At 40.9% G+C, this 18,887-nt stretch overlaps 1 protein-coding gene across 3 annotated transcripts in view; it reads left to right on the top strand.

Annotated features, from left to right (window-relative positions):
- The window catches only part of golga1 (golgin A1), an 86,971-nt gene that overhangs the window by 27,764 nt on the left and 40,320 nt on the right, over positions 1–18,887 (top strand). For all 3 annotated transcript variants that reach the window (XM_073052593.1, XM_073052594.1, XM_073052595.1), the window contains 9 exons: positions 4,429–4,557; positions 7,837–8,006; positions 10,056–10,167; positions 15,966–16,091; positions 16,309–16,404; positions 16,508–16,603; positions 17,237–17,332; positions 17,475–17,627; positions 17,852–17,947. In XM_073052593.1, the coding sequence (XP_072908694.1) occupies positions 4,429–4,557; positions 7,837–8,006; positions 10,056–10,167; positions 15,966–16,091; positions 16,309–16,404; positions 16,508–16,603; positions 17,237–17,332; positions 17,475–17,627; positions 17,852–17,947 (1,074 nt within the window). The remainder of the gene's footprint in view (positions 1–4,428; positions 4,558–7,836; positions 8,007–10,055; positions 10,168–15,965; positions 16,092–16,308; positions 16,405–16,507; positions 16,604–17,236; positions 17,333–17,474; positions 17,628–17,851; positions 17,948–18,887) is intronic.

Here is an 18,887-nt window from a genome sequence, read left to right as displayed (position 1 = left end):
TTCTCCCATGGTCCACTCGCCACTCCTATCAGATTCCTTCTTCTTCAACCCTTTGCCTCTTCCACTTATCACCAGCCAGCTTGTACTCCTTCCCCTCCCCCACCTTCAAATTTTGTCTTCCTCCCCCTTCCTTTCCAGTCCTGATGAAGGGTCTCAGCCCGAAACGTTGACTTTTTATTCCCCTCCATAGATTCTGCCTGACCTGCTGAGTTCCTCCAGCATTTCGTGGGTTGTCTGCCTTCACCATCCTCAGCTACATTGATCATTTTGGATTGACTCAGCATTGAGGCCTAGTTTTGCAGTGTGCAGTAGTGATACTAGTTGGTTGTCCATCACAAGTCTAAATGTTAACAGGGGTTATTACCACAGATATCATACCTTTGTCTGTTATCTTCTGAGGTATACTCACAATTTTTCCAACAAAAGATAATGAATACTGGTCACACACACAAAATGCTGGTGGAACGCAGCAGGCAAGGCAGCGTCTATAGGAAGAAGTACAGTCGACGTTTTGGGTCGAGACCCTTTGTCAGGACTAACTGAAAGAAAAGATAGTAAGAGATATGAGAGGGGGAGGGGGAAATCTGAAATGATAGGAGAAGACAGGAGGGGGAGGGATAAAGCTAAGAGCTGGAAAGTTGATTGGCAAAAGGGATACACAGCTGGAGAAGGGAAAGGATCATGGGATGGGAGGCCTAGGGAGAAAGAAAAGGGGAGGGGAGCACCAGAGGGAGATGGAGAACAGGCAAGGAGTGATTGTGAGAGGGGCAAGGTGGGGGGGGGGGGGAGGGAGGAGGGAAATAAATAAATAAATAAGGGATGGGGTAAGAAGGGGAAGAGGGGCATTAACGGAAGTTAGAGAAATCAATGTTCATACCATCAGGTTGGAGGCTACCCAGACGGAATATCAGGTGTTGTTCCTCCAACCTGAGTGTGGCTTCATCTTGACAGTAGAGGAGGCCATGGATAGACATATCAGAATGGGAATGGGACGTGGAATTAAAATGTGTGGTCACTGGGAGGTCCTGCTTTCTCTGGCGGACCGAGCATAGATGTTCAGCGAAACGGTCTCCAAGTCTGCGTCGGGTCTCACCAATATATAAAAGGCCACACTGGGAGCACTGGACGCAGTATATCACATCAGCCGACTCACAGGTGAAGTGTCGCCTCACCTGGAAGGACTGTCTGGGGCCCTGAATGGTGATGAGGGAGGAAGTGTAAGGGCAGGTGTAGCACTTGTTCCACTTACAAGGATAAGTGCCAGGAGAGAGATTGATGGGAAGGGATGGGGGGGACGAATGGACAAGGGCATTGCGTGGGGACACTAAGTTCATTTTCCTTTTGAAGTTGAGCCAAGCATGGTGCTCCCACATTTATCCAGGTTGAAATTAACTAACATCATAAGAGCTATCATTATGTGTGCCACAGTAGCGTAGTGATAGCACAACACTATTACAGCTCGGGTCATCGGAGTTCAGAGTTCAATTCCAGCGTCCTCTGTAAGGAGTCTCTATATGTCCACCCCATGGAATATGTAGGTTTTCTCCAAGTCCTTCAATTTCCTCAAGACTCACAGTCCAAAGGTGTACTGTTTAGGAGGTCAGTTGGTCCATAGAACATAGAACCATAGAACACTACAGCACAGTACAGGCCCTTCAGCCCTCCATGTTGTGCCGACCTATATAATCCTTAAAAAAAAGTATTAAACCCACACTACCCCATAACCCTCCATTTTTCTTTTATCCATGTGCCTGTCCAAGAGGCTCTTAAATACCCCTAATGTTTTAGCCTCCACCACCATCCCTGGCAAGTCATTCCAGGCACTCACAACCCTCTGTGTTTAAAAAAAAAAAACAAAAAACAAACAAACAAACAAACAAACTTACCCCTGATGTCTCCCCTAAACTTCCCTCCCTTAATTTTGTACCTATGCCCTCTGGTGTTTGCTGTTGGTGCCCTGGGAAACAAGTACTGACTATCCACCCTATCTATGCCTTTCATAATCTTGTAGTCCTCTATCAAGTCCCCTCTCATTCTTCTATGCTCCAAAGAGAAAAGTCCCAGCTCTGCTAACCTTGCTTCATATGACTTATTCTCCAATCCAGGCGACATCCTGGTAAATCTCCTCTGCACTCTCTCCATAGCTTCAACATCCTTCCTATAATGAGATGACCAGAATTCCATGTACTGACCATTACATGTAGTGGTTGTTGTAAATAATCTTGTTAGGGTTAAATGGATGATTGTCAGGGGTTGCTGGGCAGTGCGGTTCAAAGGGCCAGAAGGGCCTATTCTGTGCTGTATCTCAATAAACAAATAATTGTGGACAATTTGAGAAAATTGCAGGTCAAATGTGAATTAAAAATAGGAGGTTTCCCACTCCATTATGACAAACTGAAAACCTCTGTTCAGTTTTAGTGATAATTCTTTATATTTTCATTGTTATAAATATGATGAATCTAAATGTTCAAACAACCCACCTTTTTCTTGATTACTTGTAGCTTCAACAGCACCCCCTTCTATCAGGTGTGTGTTTACATAGGCTACATTTATAATAGAGAATATTGGTAGGAGTTGCTTACAGTTCTAATGTTTTATAGCCATATACGTACACAGTGACTGGATGGGAACCACGGCAGCAGGGCACAAATGAAAGGGTTGAGGACTTGGCATGACAACACTGGAAGGAAGGATAACAAGGGGCACACTAATGAATGTGGTGGTACTGATGGACTGAAATGTATTCATTTCAGCGCTAAGAGTATCATGGGTAAAGAGGATGAACTTAGAGCCTGGATCAGTACATGAAATTATAATGTTGTTGCCATTACAGAGACCTGGTTGCATGAGGGACAGGACTTGGCAGCACAAAGCTCTTGGCTTTCATTGTTTTAGATGTGATGGAGAGGGAGTAAAAGAGGTGGAGGGGTTGCACTACAGATAGGGATGAATGTCACAGTAATACTCAGAGTGGACACACTGGAGGGCTTATCCACAGAGGTGATTTGAGTGGAGCTCTGAAATAAAGGTGCAATTACACTGATGGGATTATAAAGAAGCTATATTGTACTGTGGGGTGGAGGAACAGATCAGTAGAAGATTATGGAATGGTGCAGGAACAACAGGGTTGTCACCGTGAGGAACTTAAACTTCTCCAGTATTGATTGGAACTTTTTTAATAGACAGGGTGGGATTTCTTCAGTGCAACCAAGAGGTTCTTGAAACAGTATTTGGAGAGTTCAGTTAGAGGAGAACCAGGTTTAGGAAATGAGCCAGGCCAAGTGACAGACCTGATGGTGGGTGAACATTTTGGGAATAGTGACTACAACTCATGTTTTAAGATAGTTTGAGTAAGGATAAAAAAGGATCTTGAAGGAAAGTACTAAACTATGAGAGGTCAACTTTCGACAGGATAAGACAAGAACTAAGTGGTGTTGATTGCTAACAGTTGCTGTTAGATCTCTATGTCTGAGTTGTGGAAGTTGTTTAAAGACCAGCTGATCAGAGTTCAGGATTGGCATGCTCTGATAAGGAGTAAGGACAGGAATGTGCTCAAGGGGTAATTAGGAAGGCTAAAAGAGAATCCAAAGGCTTATATTTAGGAAAAGAGGATAATAAAGGAGGGAATTTGTGCTTGGAGTCATATTTCTAAATGCAGAACAGACTTCTTGGGCCCAATAGTCTAATCCTGCTCCTATGTTTTATGGAATGGTCCATGAACCTATGTCAACCATTAACCACCCATATACAACATCACATTTATCTCAAATTCTCATTAATTCCCCTAGATTTTGTCACGCACCTAAGAATAATTAATAGTGATCCATTAAGCTGCAAATACACACGTCCTTCCAATGAGGGTGGAAGCCGGAGCACCCCAAGGAAGCCCACATAATCACAGAGAGAATTACACACACCACCTGAAGTCTAAAGGGAACCCAGGTATCTGGTGATGTGTGGCAGTGCTGTACTGGCTGTGTCACTGTGCTGCCCTGGTATAAGTTGTGTTAAGTCTGTAACTGCACCCAATTATCATGATATAGAAACATTGAAAATGTGCAGCACAATACAGGCCCTTCGGCCCACAAAGTAGATATCTATGAATGCATGCATAGACAAAATGGAAAATAGCTGTGAAGGATTGAGCACAGTAGCGGCCCTTTAGCCTACAATATTGTATTATCCTTTTAATCTCCTCCAAGATCAATCTAACCCTTCCCTCCCACGCAGTCCTTCAACTTTCTGCCACATGTGCCTATCTAAAGTCTCTTAAATGTCCATAATGTATCTGCCTCTACCACCCACTCCGACAGCACATTCCACGCACCCACCGCTTGCCTGAGAGCTTTGATCTTTCACTTACAATTATGTATATAAAATAGCACTGGTAATTTTTTATTAGTCTTCTCACTTTATGAATTATTTTAGGAAAAAGCAGCCTTTGCGAATCAGCTGAAGCAGATGAAGGATGAAAATTTGAACCTGTTTCAGAAACGAGATGAACAGGATGAATTGGACGGATTTCAGCAGCAGGAACTTGCCAAAGTCAAACATATGGTATAAGGAATAAAATAAATTCTTAACAAACTTCCATTTTGTAGAAAACCTTTTGCTTTGTGGCTGTTCAGTTATGTGGTAGACTTTTATTTTACTAATACACCTGGAAGCAGAGTGTCTTTTGGAAAAGAGATTTAATCTCTCAGCCCAGAGCTGAATAGTGGGTGCAGTATTGTGGGTGCTATAGTGAGGGCTTGATTAAAAATGAATGTTTTTCCTCAGTGAAGAATTTTCACCAACTTAAATGGCCGTCTTCAATTTGGAAATGGTCTACACTCAGTGGCCATGTTATTAGGTACAGAAGTGGAACCTGGTGTGGTCCCTCCTCATCAGGGTTCAATGTGTTGTGCATTCGGAGATACTCATCTGTACAACACGTGCTTATTTGAGTTGCGGTTGCCTTCCTGTCAGCTTGAACTGGTCTGGCCATTCTCCTTTGACTGCTCTCATTAACAAGGTGTTTTCACCCCCAGAACTGCTTCTCACTGGACGTTTTTTGTTTCTTGCATCATTCTCTGTAAACTCTGGAGACTGTCGTGTGTAAAAACCCCAGGAGATCAGCAGTTCCTGAGATCTGGCAATCCACCAAACCACCCCATCTGGCAACAACAATCATTCCACGGTCAAAGTTACTTAGATCATATCACTAATGTGATGAGGATCAAGAAGGTTTGGACAAGGGAAGCACGGGAGTGCCTACAGGACTGCTTTGAATCTGTGGACTGGACTGTGTTCAGGGATTCATCTTCGAACCTGGATGAGTATACCAACTTCATTAAAACCTGTGGATGAGTGTGTGCCCACAAAGATTTACTGTACATTCCCAAACCAAAAGCCGTGGAGGCTAGATCTGTGGCATTCAAGTCTGGCGATCCAGGCCTATACCAGAAAGCCAAGTATGATTTGCGGAGGGCTATTTCAAGGGCGAAGAGACAATTTTGAATGAGGTTGGAGGCACAGACACACAGCAACTCTGGCAGGGTCTGCAAGACATTACTTCCTACAAAGCGAAACCCAATAGCATGAGTGGCAGTGATGCTTCACCAGCAGATGAACTGAATGCCTTCTATACACGCTTTGAAAGAGAGAACACAACTACAGCTGTGAAGATCCCTGTTGCACCTGATGACTCTGTGATCTCTGTCTTAGAGGTTGATGTTAGGCCTCTGAGATGAAGTTAAAGAGAGTGAACCCTCACAAGGTGGAATGTCCCGATGGAGTACCTGGAAAGGCTCTGAAAACCTGTGCCAACCGTCTAGCAGGAGTACTCAAAGATATTTTCAACCACTCACTGCTGGGGGCGGAAGTTCCCACTTGCTTCAAAAAGGCAACAATTATACCAGTGCCTAAGAAGAATAATATGGGCTGCCTTATTGACTATCACCTGGTAGCACTCACATTGACAGTGATGAAACGCTTTGAGAGGTTGGTCATGACTAGACTGAATTCCTGCCTCAGCAAGGACCTGGGCCCGTTGCAATTTGCCTATCACCACAATAGGTCAACGGCAGACACAATTTCAGTGGCTCTCCGCACAGCTTTAAACCACCTGGACAACACAAGCACCTACGTCAGGATGCTGTTCATGGACTATAGCTCAGCATTTAACACCATCATTCCCACAATCCTGATTGAGAAGTTGCAGAACCTGGGCCTCTGTACCTCCCTCTGCAATTGGATCCTTGACCTTCCTAACCGGAAGACCACAATCTGTGCAGTTTGGTGATAACATATCCTCCTCACTGATGATCAACACTGGCGTACCTCAAGGTTGCTCTACTCTCTATATACACATGACTGTGTGGCTAGGCATAGCTCAAATACCATTGATAAATTTGCGGATGATACAACCATTGTTGCTAGAATCTCAGGTGGTGATGAGAGGGCGTACAGGAGTGTGATATGTCAACTAGTGGAGTGGTGTCACAGCAACAACCTTGTACTCAACGTCAATAAGACGAAAGAGCTGATTGTGGACTTCAGGAAGAGTAAGACAAAAGAACACATACCAATCCTCATAGAGGGATCAGAAGTGGAGACCGGGAGCACTTTCAAGTTCCTGGGTGTCAAGATCTCTGAGAACCTAACCTGGTCCCAACATATTGATGTAGTTATAAAGAAGGCAAGACAGCGGCCATACTTTATTAGGAGTTTGAAGAGATTTGGCACGTCAACAAATACTCTCAAAAATTTCTATAGTTGTACCGTGGAGAGCATTCTGACAGGCTACATCACTGTCTGGTATGGAGGGGCTACTGCACAGGACTGAAAGAAGCTGCAGAAAGTTGTAAATCTACTCAGCTCCATCTTGGGCACTAGCCTACAAACCACCCAGGACATCTTTAGGGAACGGTGTCTCAGAAAGGCAGCGTCCATTATTAAGGACCTCCAGCATCCAGACCATGCCCTTTTCTCACTGTTACCATCAGGTAGGAGATACAGAAGCCTGAAGGCACACACTCAGCGATTCAGGAACAGCTTCTTCCCCTCTGCCATCCGATTCCTAAATGGACATTGAAGCTTTGGGTGCTACCTCACTTTTTAAAAATATTTCTTTTTTTGCATGCTTTTTAAATCTTTTCAATATATGTAATTGATTTATATGTTTGTTTATTAGTGTTATGTTTATATTTTTTATTATTTTTTTTCTCTGCTATATTATGTATTACATTGAACTGCAGCTGCTATGTTAGCAAATTTCACGTCACATGCCGGTGATAATAAAGCTGATTTTGATTCTGATTCTTCCCCATTCGGATGTTTGGTCTGAACAACAACTGAACCTCTTGCCCATGTCTGCATGCTTGTATGCATTGAGTTGCTGCTACATGAGCATTTAATTAGATATTTGAATTAAGGAGCAGGTGGACAGGTATACCTAATAAAGTGGCCACTGAGTGTATGTTCCTGAATTTGTGAGTGCAGGAAAGCATTTTGTTTACAGCTCTCTATCAACACCATATGCTGCCCATACGCTTAACAGTTGACAAATAAAGATGTGCTAATTACTCTGTTGCTCTTTTGGGATAAACTAGTTTCAGGTAAATTAATTTGGCGTAAGAGGAATTGTACGTGAGAACTTTGTCCTACATTTCTATAATTACATTACTGTCCAGCTCTGATGGATTGGGTTATCACAGCTTTAAATTTGTCAATATTAATTAAGATAAAGTATTAGAACTGAAGTATGCTGTGATGCTTGGAACATTACCATGTGATAAAACATCTTTTATAGAGTTAAACGTAATCTGACAGGATGTTATTTTATCTGTTTTATAGCTCCTGAGGAAAGAACAATTGTTGTCCAATGTTGAAGGAGAACTTGAGGAACAGAAAACAGAACTAGTTAAAACCAAAGAGGAGCTGAAGGTCTCCATTCAGAAACTTTCAAACCTAAAACAAAGGCTACAGCAAATGGAGAATTTAAATGCAGATTTGACCAAGGAAAGGTACAGCATTTTGGGGCGAAAATCATTTATGATACTCTGAAACATTTTATTCTGCCATAAACACAAGAGATTCTGCAGATGCTGGAAATCCAGAGTAACACACACTATGTTCAGCCCAAAACTCTGACTATTTGTTCCTCTCCATAGATGCTGCCTGACGTGCTGAGTTCCTCCAGCATTTTTTGTATGTTATTCGTCCATAAGCTGTCCAATTTTGCATCAATTCAGAATGAGCTGGATATTTCTTTAGTTGAACATGTAGTAAGACAGCAAAGTTACCCGATACCAAAATTCTTGAAAGAAATAATATTACCAGCAAAGGGGCATCAGAGTTCAGAGTTCAATTCCAGTGCCCTCTGTAAGGAGTTTCACAGTGTGAAACTGTGCCTGTTTCCTCCCACAGTTCCAAGGCATATCATTTGGTGGATTAATTGGTCATGATAAATAGTCCTGTGATTAGGCTAGGGTTAAATAGGTGGGTTGCTGGGCAGTGAGGTTCATTGGGCTGGAAGGACCTGTTCCAAGCTGTATCTCTAATGAAATAAATAAAAGTAAATTTAATGGTATTTATTGGAAGCTTTCTATGAGGTAGAAGGATTTTACTCTAAAAGCTTTTAGAGTACACTCCTTGAGCAAATCAGTAGGTATTGTAAATGCATTTGAGGAACGAGAATGTGAAGCCAGTAGGCCTTATGTTAATATTAATGGATGGAAATCAGGGCCTATAATTTTATGCCCAAATTTCCTTTAACTTGTTGAAATTTGTTAATATATACAATTTTTTCTATTGTATATTATATTTAGTTCCATTGACACGCCATTCATCCTTCTATTGGTCCCATTACTATTATCAATAATTGCATGGAGCCAAAAATTCATAGACTTGGTTCCAAAGTCAGGAAGTAATGTATACCAGGACAAGACAAAGTGGGCAGTTGTTTTTTGAATAAAACTGAAACATTTTAACAATGTTCTGTAGTTTGTAGTTTTATGCAGTTGTCAAGACTAAAGCCTATATGTTACATTAATCAGTGATACTAAGTGGTGCAGTACCTTTTGAAATGAAGTTTATTCTCTGTTATTAGACTGGATATACTAAAATACAGAGCTGCTTTACTTGCAATGTCAGTTTCTATGGCCAAACAAGTTGTCCCTCCCTAAATTTCTCACCCCTGAACTCCTCTCCCCTTCTATAACATGCTTTTTTTTTAAACCTGTCTGTTTTACCAAGCTTTTGGTCATCTCCCCACATAACTCCTAATGTGGATTGGTGTTAGATGTTATCTGATGACTCTGCTATGAAAATCCTTGTTATCTTTTGCTATAAATAAAAGTTACTGTAATTGTTCTGCGTCATGAAATTGGAATACTATTGTGATTTAAACAAAAAGTGATATACCTCCATCCAATTTATATTAAGTGATGGGATACCTCTGACTTAAGGCCACAATGTAATTTAATGTTATATATAATATATTTATACACAAATATAATGTTATAATTCCAAAGAAGGAAGGAGATACTGTATAGAAATTAACTTTATATAATGTCTCTCATTACATCAGTATGTACTAAGAGTATCGAATAGTACTGTTAGATACTCGGGTGTAATGTATGGAAAGGGGATGGCCAGTTTGTGCTAAAGGGCCATGAGATGAATGACTACATTGTGGAAGGATAAATATTAACCTGCACATTGGGAAATCTCCAGTGATTAATTGTTAAATTCTATATTCACTTCAAGGGAGAAGGCTACTGTTTATAAAAATGTCATCTCTGTCAGCCCAGCAACGCCTCAGTACAAATTTCTTGTCAGCAAACATTACATGCTCAGTGGTACTACTTTATTTAAGCCAACTTTAAGCATTTGCCAAGTTCATTGTACCAGGCCTGAATTTATGATTATTCTTTTTGAAATCATGCTACTCACTGTGTTGTCCAAAAAGACTATTGAAAACATGGAGCTCTAACTAATTCTTTTTCAGTTTCTTAGAGGAAAATCTTTGTACCTTTGAAGAAAAACTTGTTGATTTTTTAAAAATTTTACAGAGAGGAACTTTTGGCTACAAAACAAAGTGCAGAAAGGAAAATAACCCAGTTGGAAGAGAGGGCTCAGGAATTACAGGATTTGACCCAGCAATTCACAGCTGATATTAATAAGGTACAGAGGTTTAATATGCTCTTTCAAATAGAAAGGATAACACTCAATAATCAAGAGCATTGAAGTTTTATAAAATTTTATAGGAGAATGTAATGGTATCCATCTAGCTTTTAATTGCACCAAAGTAATATTTGTTCATTCTTTGCTTGCTAAATCTTTACATTTATCACAAAAAAGTCATAGGTATGCCTGTGTGGTACCTGTGAAAATAGCTGCTATGCACAGTGGCTTTTATGAAAAACGTAAATTGCTATGATATCAGCGTGTTCAGATTCTAAAGCAAAAAAATCTCATTCTTAGATCCTAAGAAAAAGAGTTTGATGCTCTTTCTCATCGAAGAGCAACTGCACATCTTAATAGTATAAAGAGAAAATAACTGTGCAAGGGGCACATTCATTAGAAAATCAGTAGTCAGTGTTGAGTTGTGTTAAGTACAAGCTAATTGACATTCATCAATGTGACTAGTTTTGTTTTTAAGTCAAAGACATTGGGATATTTTAACAAAAAGCAAATTCATTTCTCAAAACATGCTGGCATTTTGGGAAACATAGTTTTTTTCAGAACATAGAAATCTACAGCATATTACAGGCCCTTCAGCCCACAATATTGTGCTGACCGTGTACCCTACTCTAGAAACTGCCTAGAATTTCCCCACCGCATAGCCCTCTATTTTTCTAAGCTCCATGTACCTATCTAAGGGACTCTTAAAAGACACCTTTACCGCTGTCGCTGGCAGTGCATTCCATGCTCCCACCTGTGTGAAAAGCTTAACTCTACAACCCCCCCCAAGGACCTTAAAACTATATTCAGCCATAGGAAAAAGCCTCTGGTTATCCACACAATCAATGCCTCACAACATCTCTATCAGGTCACCTCTCATCCTCCTTCGCTCCAAGGAGAAAAGGCCAAGTTCACTCAACCTATTCTCATTAGACATGCTCCCGAACCAGGCAACATCCTTGTAAATCACCTCTGCACCCTTTCTATAGTTTCCGCATCCTTCCTGTAGTGAGGTGACCAGAACTGAGCACAGTACTCCAAGCGGGGTCTGACCAGGGTCCTATATAGCTGCAACATTACCTCTTGGCTCTTGAACACAATCCCACAGTTGATAAATACCAACGTACCATAAGCCGCCTTAACACTGTTAACCTGCGCAGTAGCTTTGAGTGTCCATGGACGTGGATCCCAAGATCTCGCTGATCCTCTACGCTGCCAAGAGTCTTATCATTAATATTCTGTCTTCAAATTTGACCAACCAAAACAAACCGCTTCACACTTAGCAGTTGAACCCAGTTCTGCATCCTATCAAAGTCCCACTGTAACCTCTGACAACCCTCCAGACTATCCACAACACCCCCAACTTTTGTGTCATCAGCAAATTTACTAATGCACCCTTCCACTTCCTCATCCAAGTCATTTATAGAAATCACAAAGATGGGGGTGGGGGGTAGTCCCAGAACAGATCCCTGTGGAACACCACTGATCACCAACCTCCATGCAGAATGCGAACCATCTACAACCACCCTTTGCCTTCTGTGGGCAAGCCAATTCTGGATCCACAAAGCAAGGTCTCCTTGGATCCCATGCCTCCTTACTTTCTGAATGATCCTTGAATGGGGCACCTTATCAACTGCTGTACTGAAATCCATATACACTACATCTACTGCTCTACCTTCATCAATGTGTTTTATTACATCTTCAAAGAATTCTATCAGGCTCATAAGGCATGGCCTACCCTTGACAAAACAATGCTGACTACCCCTAATCAGATTATGTCTATCTAAATGCTCATAAATCCTGTCTCTCAGGGCCTTCTCCAACAACTTGCCCACTACTGAAGTAAGATTCACTGGTCTATAATTTCCTTTGTTATCTCTGCTCCCTTTCTTAAACAGGGGAACAACATTTACAGCCCACCAATCCTCTGGTACTTCTTCCAAACCTATTGATGGTGCAAAGATCATCACCAGAGGCTCAGCAATCTCCTCCCTTGCTTCCCACAGTAGTCTGGGGTATATCTCTTCCAGTCCCAATGACTTATCTAACTTGATGCTTTTTAAAAGCTTCAGCACATCCTCTTTCTTAATGTCTGTAAGCTCAAGCTTTTCAGTCCGCTGTAAGTCATCCCACAATTGCTAAGGTTCTTTTCCCTTGCCACTCCATTAGACCCTATCTCTCTTTTATGGTTAAAAAAAAAAGAAAAACTCGCACACTAGGAGAAAGAACTCACTGTGTTTGGATGATGCTGTGCATGCCTTTTACTGCTGTCGATGCCTCTGATGCTTCCCACGCCTGTGCGCTAGCTACTGTTTTTAACAAAAAAAAACTCACTATGCTCGGTGGTGCTTTGCTTACCTTCCACTGCTGCTGGTTCTCTGGACCGGTTAATTATATTCAGAGAGATTGCTGAGACTTGCATACTTACATGGTGAGCCCATCATAGAATGTTCTGTAGTCATTTCCTTTAATTTCTTTTGTTTGGTCAGAGTAGCAGTCAAGCAATTGAAATGTTTCAGGTGATCAAAGCAAGAAATTTGTTTTTCTCTCTGCAGATTTTGCCTGACCCATTGAGTGTTTCCATCATATTCTGTTGTTGTTTTGAAGTATTTCTGATTTTTACAAATAGATTTGGAAGCAGAATGTCTTTTGGAATAAGTGATCTCATTTCTCTGAGCTGAGTGTAATAGTGGGTGCAGTGTAGTGAATGCTAAAGACAGTATCGTTGTCATCATCATCATGTGCCATGTCATATGACATGAGCAAACATGGTCTCCATGACCATGATTGTTCTTGGCAAGTTTTTTTTCTACAGAAGTGGTTTACCATTGCCTTCCTCTGGGCAGTGTCTTTACAAGACAGGGACCCCAGCCATTATCAATACTCTTCAGAAATAGTCTGCCTGACATCAGTGGTTGCATAACCAGGACTTGTGATATGCACCAGCTGCTTATACGACCATCCACCACCTGCTTCCACGGTTTCAAGTGTCTCTGATCAGGTGCTACACCCTGCCCAAGGGTGAGCTGCAGGCTAGCGAAGTGAAGGAGTGTCTTACACCTCCTTTGGTAGAGACGTAGTTCCATCCCGCCACCTGTAAAGACCGTGTAGAAGTATTGAAATATACATTGGGAGCTTTAAACCTCCTTTTCTCTAAAAACTGCAAGTTTAAGTCTTGCTTTTGGCAGCTAGCATAATGACAGTGAGTTGATGAGAGCCTGCTGACCTATTTGCATATTTTGGCTTGTTGACTGTGAAGTTTTGTGGAGGCACAGTGTGTTGATACATGGGCAACAGTCCAAACAGGAATTGCCTGACATCTGTATAGTTGATGTAGTGATTTTAAAAAGCTCCTTGCCAGATCAAATGCACTTTTTCTTATGCTCTCCGGAAGAAACAAAATAACAATTAACTTGAAAATATTTTGTTAGTTCTGTCTCCTGCCTCACAGATTTGCAGGTGACTTGCACCAGTTTTCTCTATCAGGGATTTTTTTTTTTTACACACACTTAAAACACAAGACCATAAGACAAAGGAGCAGAAGTCAGCCATTCGGCCCATCGAGTCTGCTCCGCCATTTCATCATGAGCTGATCCAATTTCCCCTTTAGTCTCATTTCCCCACCTTCTCACCATAACCTTTGATGCCCTGACTACTCAGATACCTATCATTCTCTGCCTTAAATACACCCAATGACTTAGCCTCCACTGCCGCCCGTGGCAACAAATTCCACAGATTCACCACCCTCTGGTTAAAATTTTTTTTTCACATCTCTGTTCTGAATGGGTGCCCTGCAATCTTCAAGTCATGTCCTTTCGTACTAGACTCCCCCACCATGGGAAACAACTTTGCCACATCCACTCTGTCCATGCCTTTCAACATTCAAAATGTTTCTATGAGGTCCCCCCTCATTCTTCTAAACTCCAAGGAGTACGGTCCAAGAGTGGTCAAACGTTCCTCATATGTTGACCCTCTCATTCCCAGAATCATTCTAGTGAATCTTCTCTCCAATGTCAGCACATCCTTTCTTAAATAAGGAGCCCAAAACTGCACACAGTATTCCAAGTGAGGTCTTACCAGTGCCTTATAGAGCCTCAACATCACATCCCTGCTCCTATACTCTATTCCTCTAGAAATAAGTGCCAACATTGCATTCGCCTTCTTCATCACTGACTCAACCTGGAGGTTAACCTTAAGGGTATCCTGCATGAGGACTCCCAAGTCCCGTTGCATCTCAGAACTTTGAATTCTTTCCCCATTTAAATAATAGTCTGCCCGTTTATTTCTTCTACCAAAGTGCATGACCGTACACTTTCCGACATTGTAATTCATTTGCCATTTCTTTGCCCATTCCCTCAATCTATCCAAGTCTCTCTGCAGACTCTATTTCCTCAGCACTACCGGCCCCTCCACCTATCTTTGTATCATCAGCAAACTTAGCCAAAAGCCATCTATTCCATAATCCAAATTGTTGATATACAACGTAAAAAGAAGCAGCCCCAACATGGACACCTGTGGAACACCACTGGTAACCGGCAGCCATCCAGAATGGGATCCCTTTATTCCCACTCTGTTTCCTGCCAATCAACCAACGCTCTATCCACGTATGTAACTTTCCCGTAATTCCATGGGCTCTTATCTTGTTTAATAGCCTCATGTGCGGCACCTTGTCAAAGGCCTTCTGAAAATCCAAATACACAACATCCACTGCATCTCCCTTGTCTAGCCTACTTGTAATTTCCTCAAAAAATTGCACTAGGTTTCTCAGGCAGGATTTTCCTTTAAGGAAACCATGCTGAGTTCTGCCTTTCTTGTCATATGCCTCCAGGTACTCTGTAACCTCATCCTTGACAATCGACTCCAACAACTTCCCAACCACCGATGTCAAGCGAACAGGTCTATAATTTCCTTTTTGCTTCCTTGCCCCCCTTCTTAAATAGCGGAGTGGCATTTGCAATCTTCCAGTCCTCCGGAACCAGGCCAGAATCTATCGACTTTTGAAAGATCATTGCTAATGCCTCCGCAATCTCCACTGCTACTTCCTTCAGAACAGGAGTGTGCATTCCATTTGGACCAGGAGTGTGCATTCCATCTGGACCAGGAGTGTGCGTTCCATCTGGACCGGGAGTGTGCATTCCATCTGGACCGGGAGTGTGCATTCATACCTGGACCGGGAGTGTGCATTCATACCTGGACCGGGAGTGTGCATTCATACCTGGACCGGGAGTGTGCATTCATACCTGGACCGGGAGTGTGCATTCATACCTGGACCGGGAGTGTGCATTCCATCTGGAAAATGGAGTGAAATCAGGCAGTCTGGTGGGATGTATGTTAGCAGAGGGAAATCGTACTCTTTGTTCATTGTATTACTGAAATCCAGTCGGATTGGAGGCCAAGTGATCCTCAGTATTTAAATGATGCATGTCTTTCTTTTGCTGAACTGGCTCTTCAGTTATTTGGCATACTTTGTTTACAACTAAAATTTCCTCAAAGTCCTGTTATAAATTCCCCATTTATAATTAAGATAAATCAACACCATCTTCTGGAAGTTGTTCTCCAAGCCTTCTGTCTTGGAGATATAACATCATATCTCTACTGTCATTGAGTTTCTCTCCCTAACTGCAGTGGTTTAAGAAGGCAGCCCCTTCCCAAGGGCAATAAAATTCTGACCCAGCTTGGGAAGCACACATCCCCTGAATGAATTAGAAAACACTATGCAATTATCATTTTATGTATTTCAGTGATGTTAATTCATCCTTAGTTAACCATATTGTACCTGTGTTGTTCTCTGGAAATAGGCATCCGTAGAGGCTGGGGAGAAGGAGAGAACTATTGAGCATCTACAGACAAAAGTACTTTCTCTGGAAAAAAGGATAGAGGGAAATTACTCTGATGATGAGCATGTACAAGAGCTGCTTAAAGAGGTACTATTCTCATAATAGTACTATTTAAATGATTCAAGTCTTCCTGTTGCTTGTTTGACCTGCTTTCAATGAGTTGTCATGCTATGCATATATCTATAATCTTCCTTATTCAGCTTTTGAATGTTTTGTTTTGGTTCTTTATTTCACACAGTAGATGTCTATAAGGTTGGATTTGAAATTGTGATTCTATTACTTTGTTAACCATTGCACTCTGTAGAAATCCTACCTGGAGCAGATACTGGAAGAAAGTCGACATCATTTGTTAGAAGCAAAAACTGACCATGCTGAGGTTGTGGGAACATTTGAAAGACAGGTATCCACTGCACTGTAAAATCTAATTTTCTCTACTAGTTTCTTAATACAAAAGAATTGTTTATGCTCTCTTTATATTTAATGATTTCCCCCATTTATTTTAGATAGCTAAATTAAAGAATGAATTAGCTGAAATACAGGCTGTGATGAAGGAAAAAGAGGCTGATATGCAGAACTTCAAAGACAAAAGCACAACTCAGGTAATTTCTGCTAACTATTCTGTTACAAGATGAATTACTTGTAAATTGGCTTTGATTTTCAACAGAGTCTGAAATTCTGTCTTTATATCTTAGCAGCATCTGAATGAATGGAATACAGCTGAATTAAATAACTTGATGCTTTCACAATGTTGGAAATGATAAATTACAGAAACCAAATGTAACCATACATTATGTGATTATTTCTCTTCTGTAACACAAGAAGGCTTTCTGCTTTCAAGACATCACTTCAGTTCGGCCCACATAAAACCTTAAGATTTAGGAGCAGCATTAAGCCATTGAGACTGCTTCACCATTCAGTCAGGGCTGATTGTTTTTCAAACTCATTCTCCAGCCTTCCTGTAACTTTTAGCCTCTTTACCAATCTAGAACCTATCAATATCTGCTTGAAGTGCACCCAGTGACTTGGCTCTGACTTCCCTCTGCAGTGACGAATTCTACAGATTCACCATCTTCTGGTGAAGTTCTCCTCATCTCTTTTTCAAAGGGGTGATCATTTATTCTGAGGCTGTGCCTTTGGATCCTAGACTCTCCTACTAATGGAAACATCCTCTTCATGTCAATTATAATTTCTGCCATAATACTGCCATTTCTAACAATGCAATTACTTTCCAGGTCAGTGAACTGGAGCAAAGGTTGCAGTCCACCAACGAAAAGTTAACACAAAAAGAAAGTGATGTAAATGAGAAAGAAACTCAATTTAAAAAGCTGGTGAGCAAAATGATCAAAATACAGCATTTTATGTTTATGAATCTTTGAAAACCCCATTCGTGTTTTTAAAGACTTTCAAATTTGAAGATTTATTCTCAGTGAATTTACTTTTAGTTTTGTTGGGTTAATTTATTTCTTGTAGCAAGAAGAGTATGAATCCGAGAAAAACAAATTACAACAACAGATCACTGCTTTAAGACATCAGCACATTGAGAAGACTAGCAGAGCAGATGCCCAAATAGCTGCCCTTGAAACTGCCCGTGAATTTGACAAAACTGCCTCTCAACACAAGATAGTAAGTATTTTACTATCATTGTGAAATGTTAGTAAATACTCAGATAATTTGATAGTTTCATAGTTATCATTAACAAAATGATTTATTTAACTACTTGAAGTTAAATTTCCAAAGCTGGGATTCAAACTGATGGTCTCTGGATCAATGATGCTGGTGCTAGTCTAATAAACCATTTGAAGAAATCTAAGCAAAAGTGCCATTTGTTTGTCTTTATTTGTGCATAGTGTCAGCTCCAACAGAAAAATGAAGAAATAAGTGACAGACTTAATGAAACTGAAAATGCTTTGAAGAAAGTTGAATGTGAACTTGAAATGTTACAGGTCTGTACCCGATTATAAAATTATATTTAAGAGTAGTTAGTTATTTCTTAAAGAGAATATTTTCTTTCATGCCTTACTCTACAATCACTGAGAACCTGCTACTCAATATTTACTATCATCTTGCTATGATATAAAGACATTTTGAAGAAATATTAGCTTTATCTGTTATATGTACATCAAAACATACAGTGAAATGCATCGTTTGCCTCAAATCAAATGAACGAGGATTGTGCTGGTAATACACATTGCAATGTATTATGCTGGGCAGCCTGCAAGTTTCACCACATTTCTGGCAACAACTTATCATGCCTACAACTTGCCCTAACCCATACGTCTTTGGAATATGGGAGGAAACCAGAGCACGTGGAGGAAATCAACGTAGTCTCAGGGAGAACCTACGAACTCCTTACAGACATTTGCAGGAATTGAACCCCAGTCGGTTATCACTGGTGGTATAATAGCATTATACTGCTGCATTATCGTGTGACCCTGCAACAAAAGTTGTAACAGAGTTCAAAGTTCAGAATAAATTTATTATCAAACTACACTTATGTCACCATATACAACCCTGAGTATAGTTATTTTGTGGGTTTACTCAGTAAGTCCAAGAACCATAATAGAATCAATGAAAGGTTGTACCCAACAGGGCAAGCAAACAACCAATGTGCAAGGGACAGCAAACTGTGCAAACCCAAAAGGAAAAAAAAAATTATAAGTATTGAGAATATGAGATGAAGAGTATTTACAAGTGAGTCTATAGGTTGTGGGAACAGATCAGTGATGGGACAAATGAAGTTACCCCCACTGATTCAAGAGCCTGAGAGTTCCACTCTATCTGTTATCAACTTTGTGTCTTCTCTTTTCTGCTCTGCTAGATTTCCCAATCCCTCCTTTTCCTTCTCCTAATTTTGACTTGTTGGATTATACAGAAAGAGTTTTG

Source organism: Hemitrygon akajei, chromosome 7 (genome assembly GCF_048418815.1).
Source record: "Hemitrygon akajei chromosome 7, sHemAka1.3, whole genome shotgun sequence".
Classification (NCBI taxonomy): domain Eukaryota; kingdom Metazoa; phylum Chordata; class Chondrichthyes; order Myliobatiformes; family Dasyatidae; genus Hemitrygon; species Hemitrygon akajei.
Note: the sequence above shows the minus strand (reverse complement) of the source record. Positions and strands in the feature narration are given on the sequence as shown.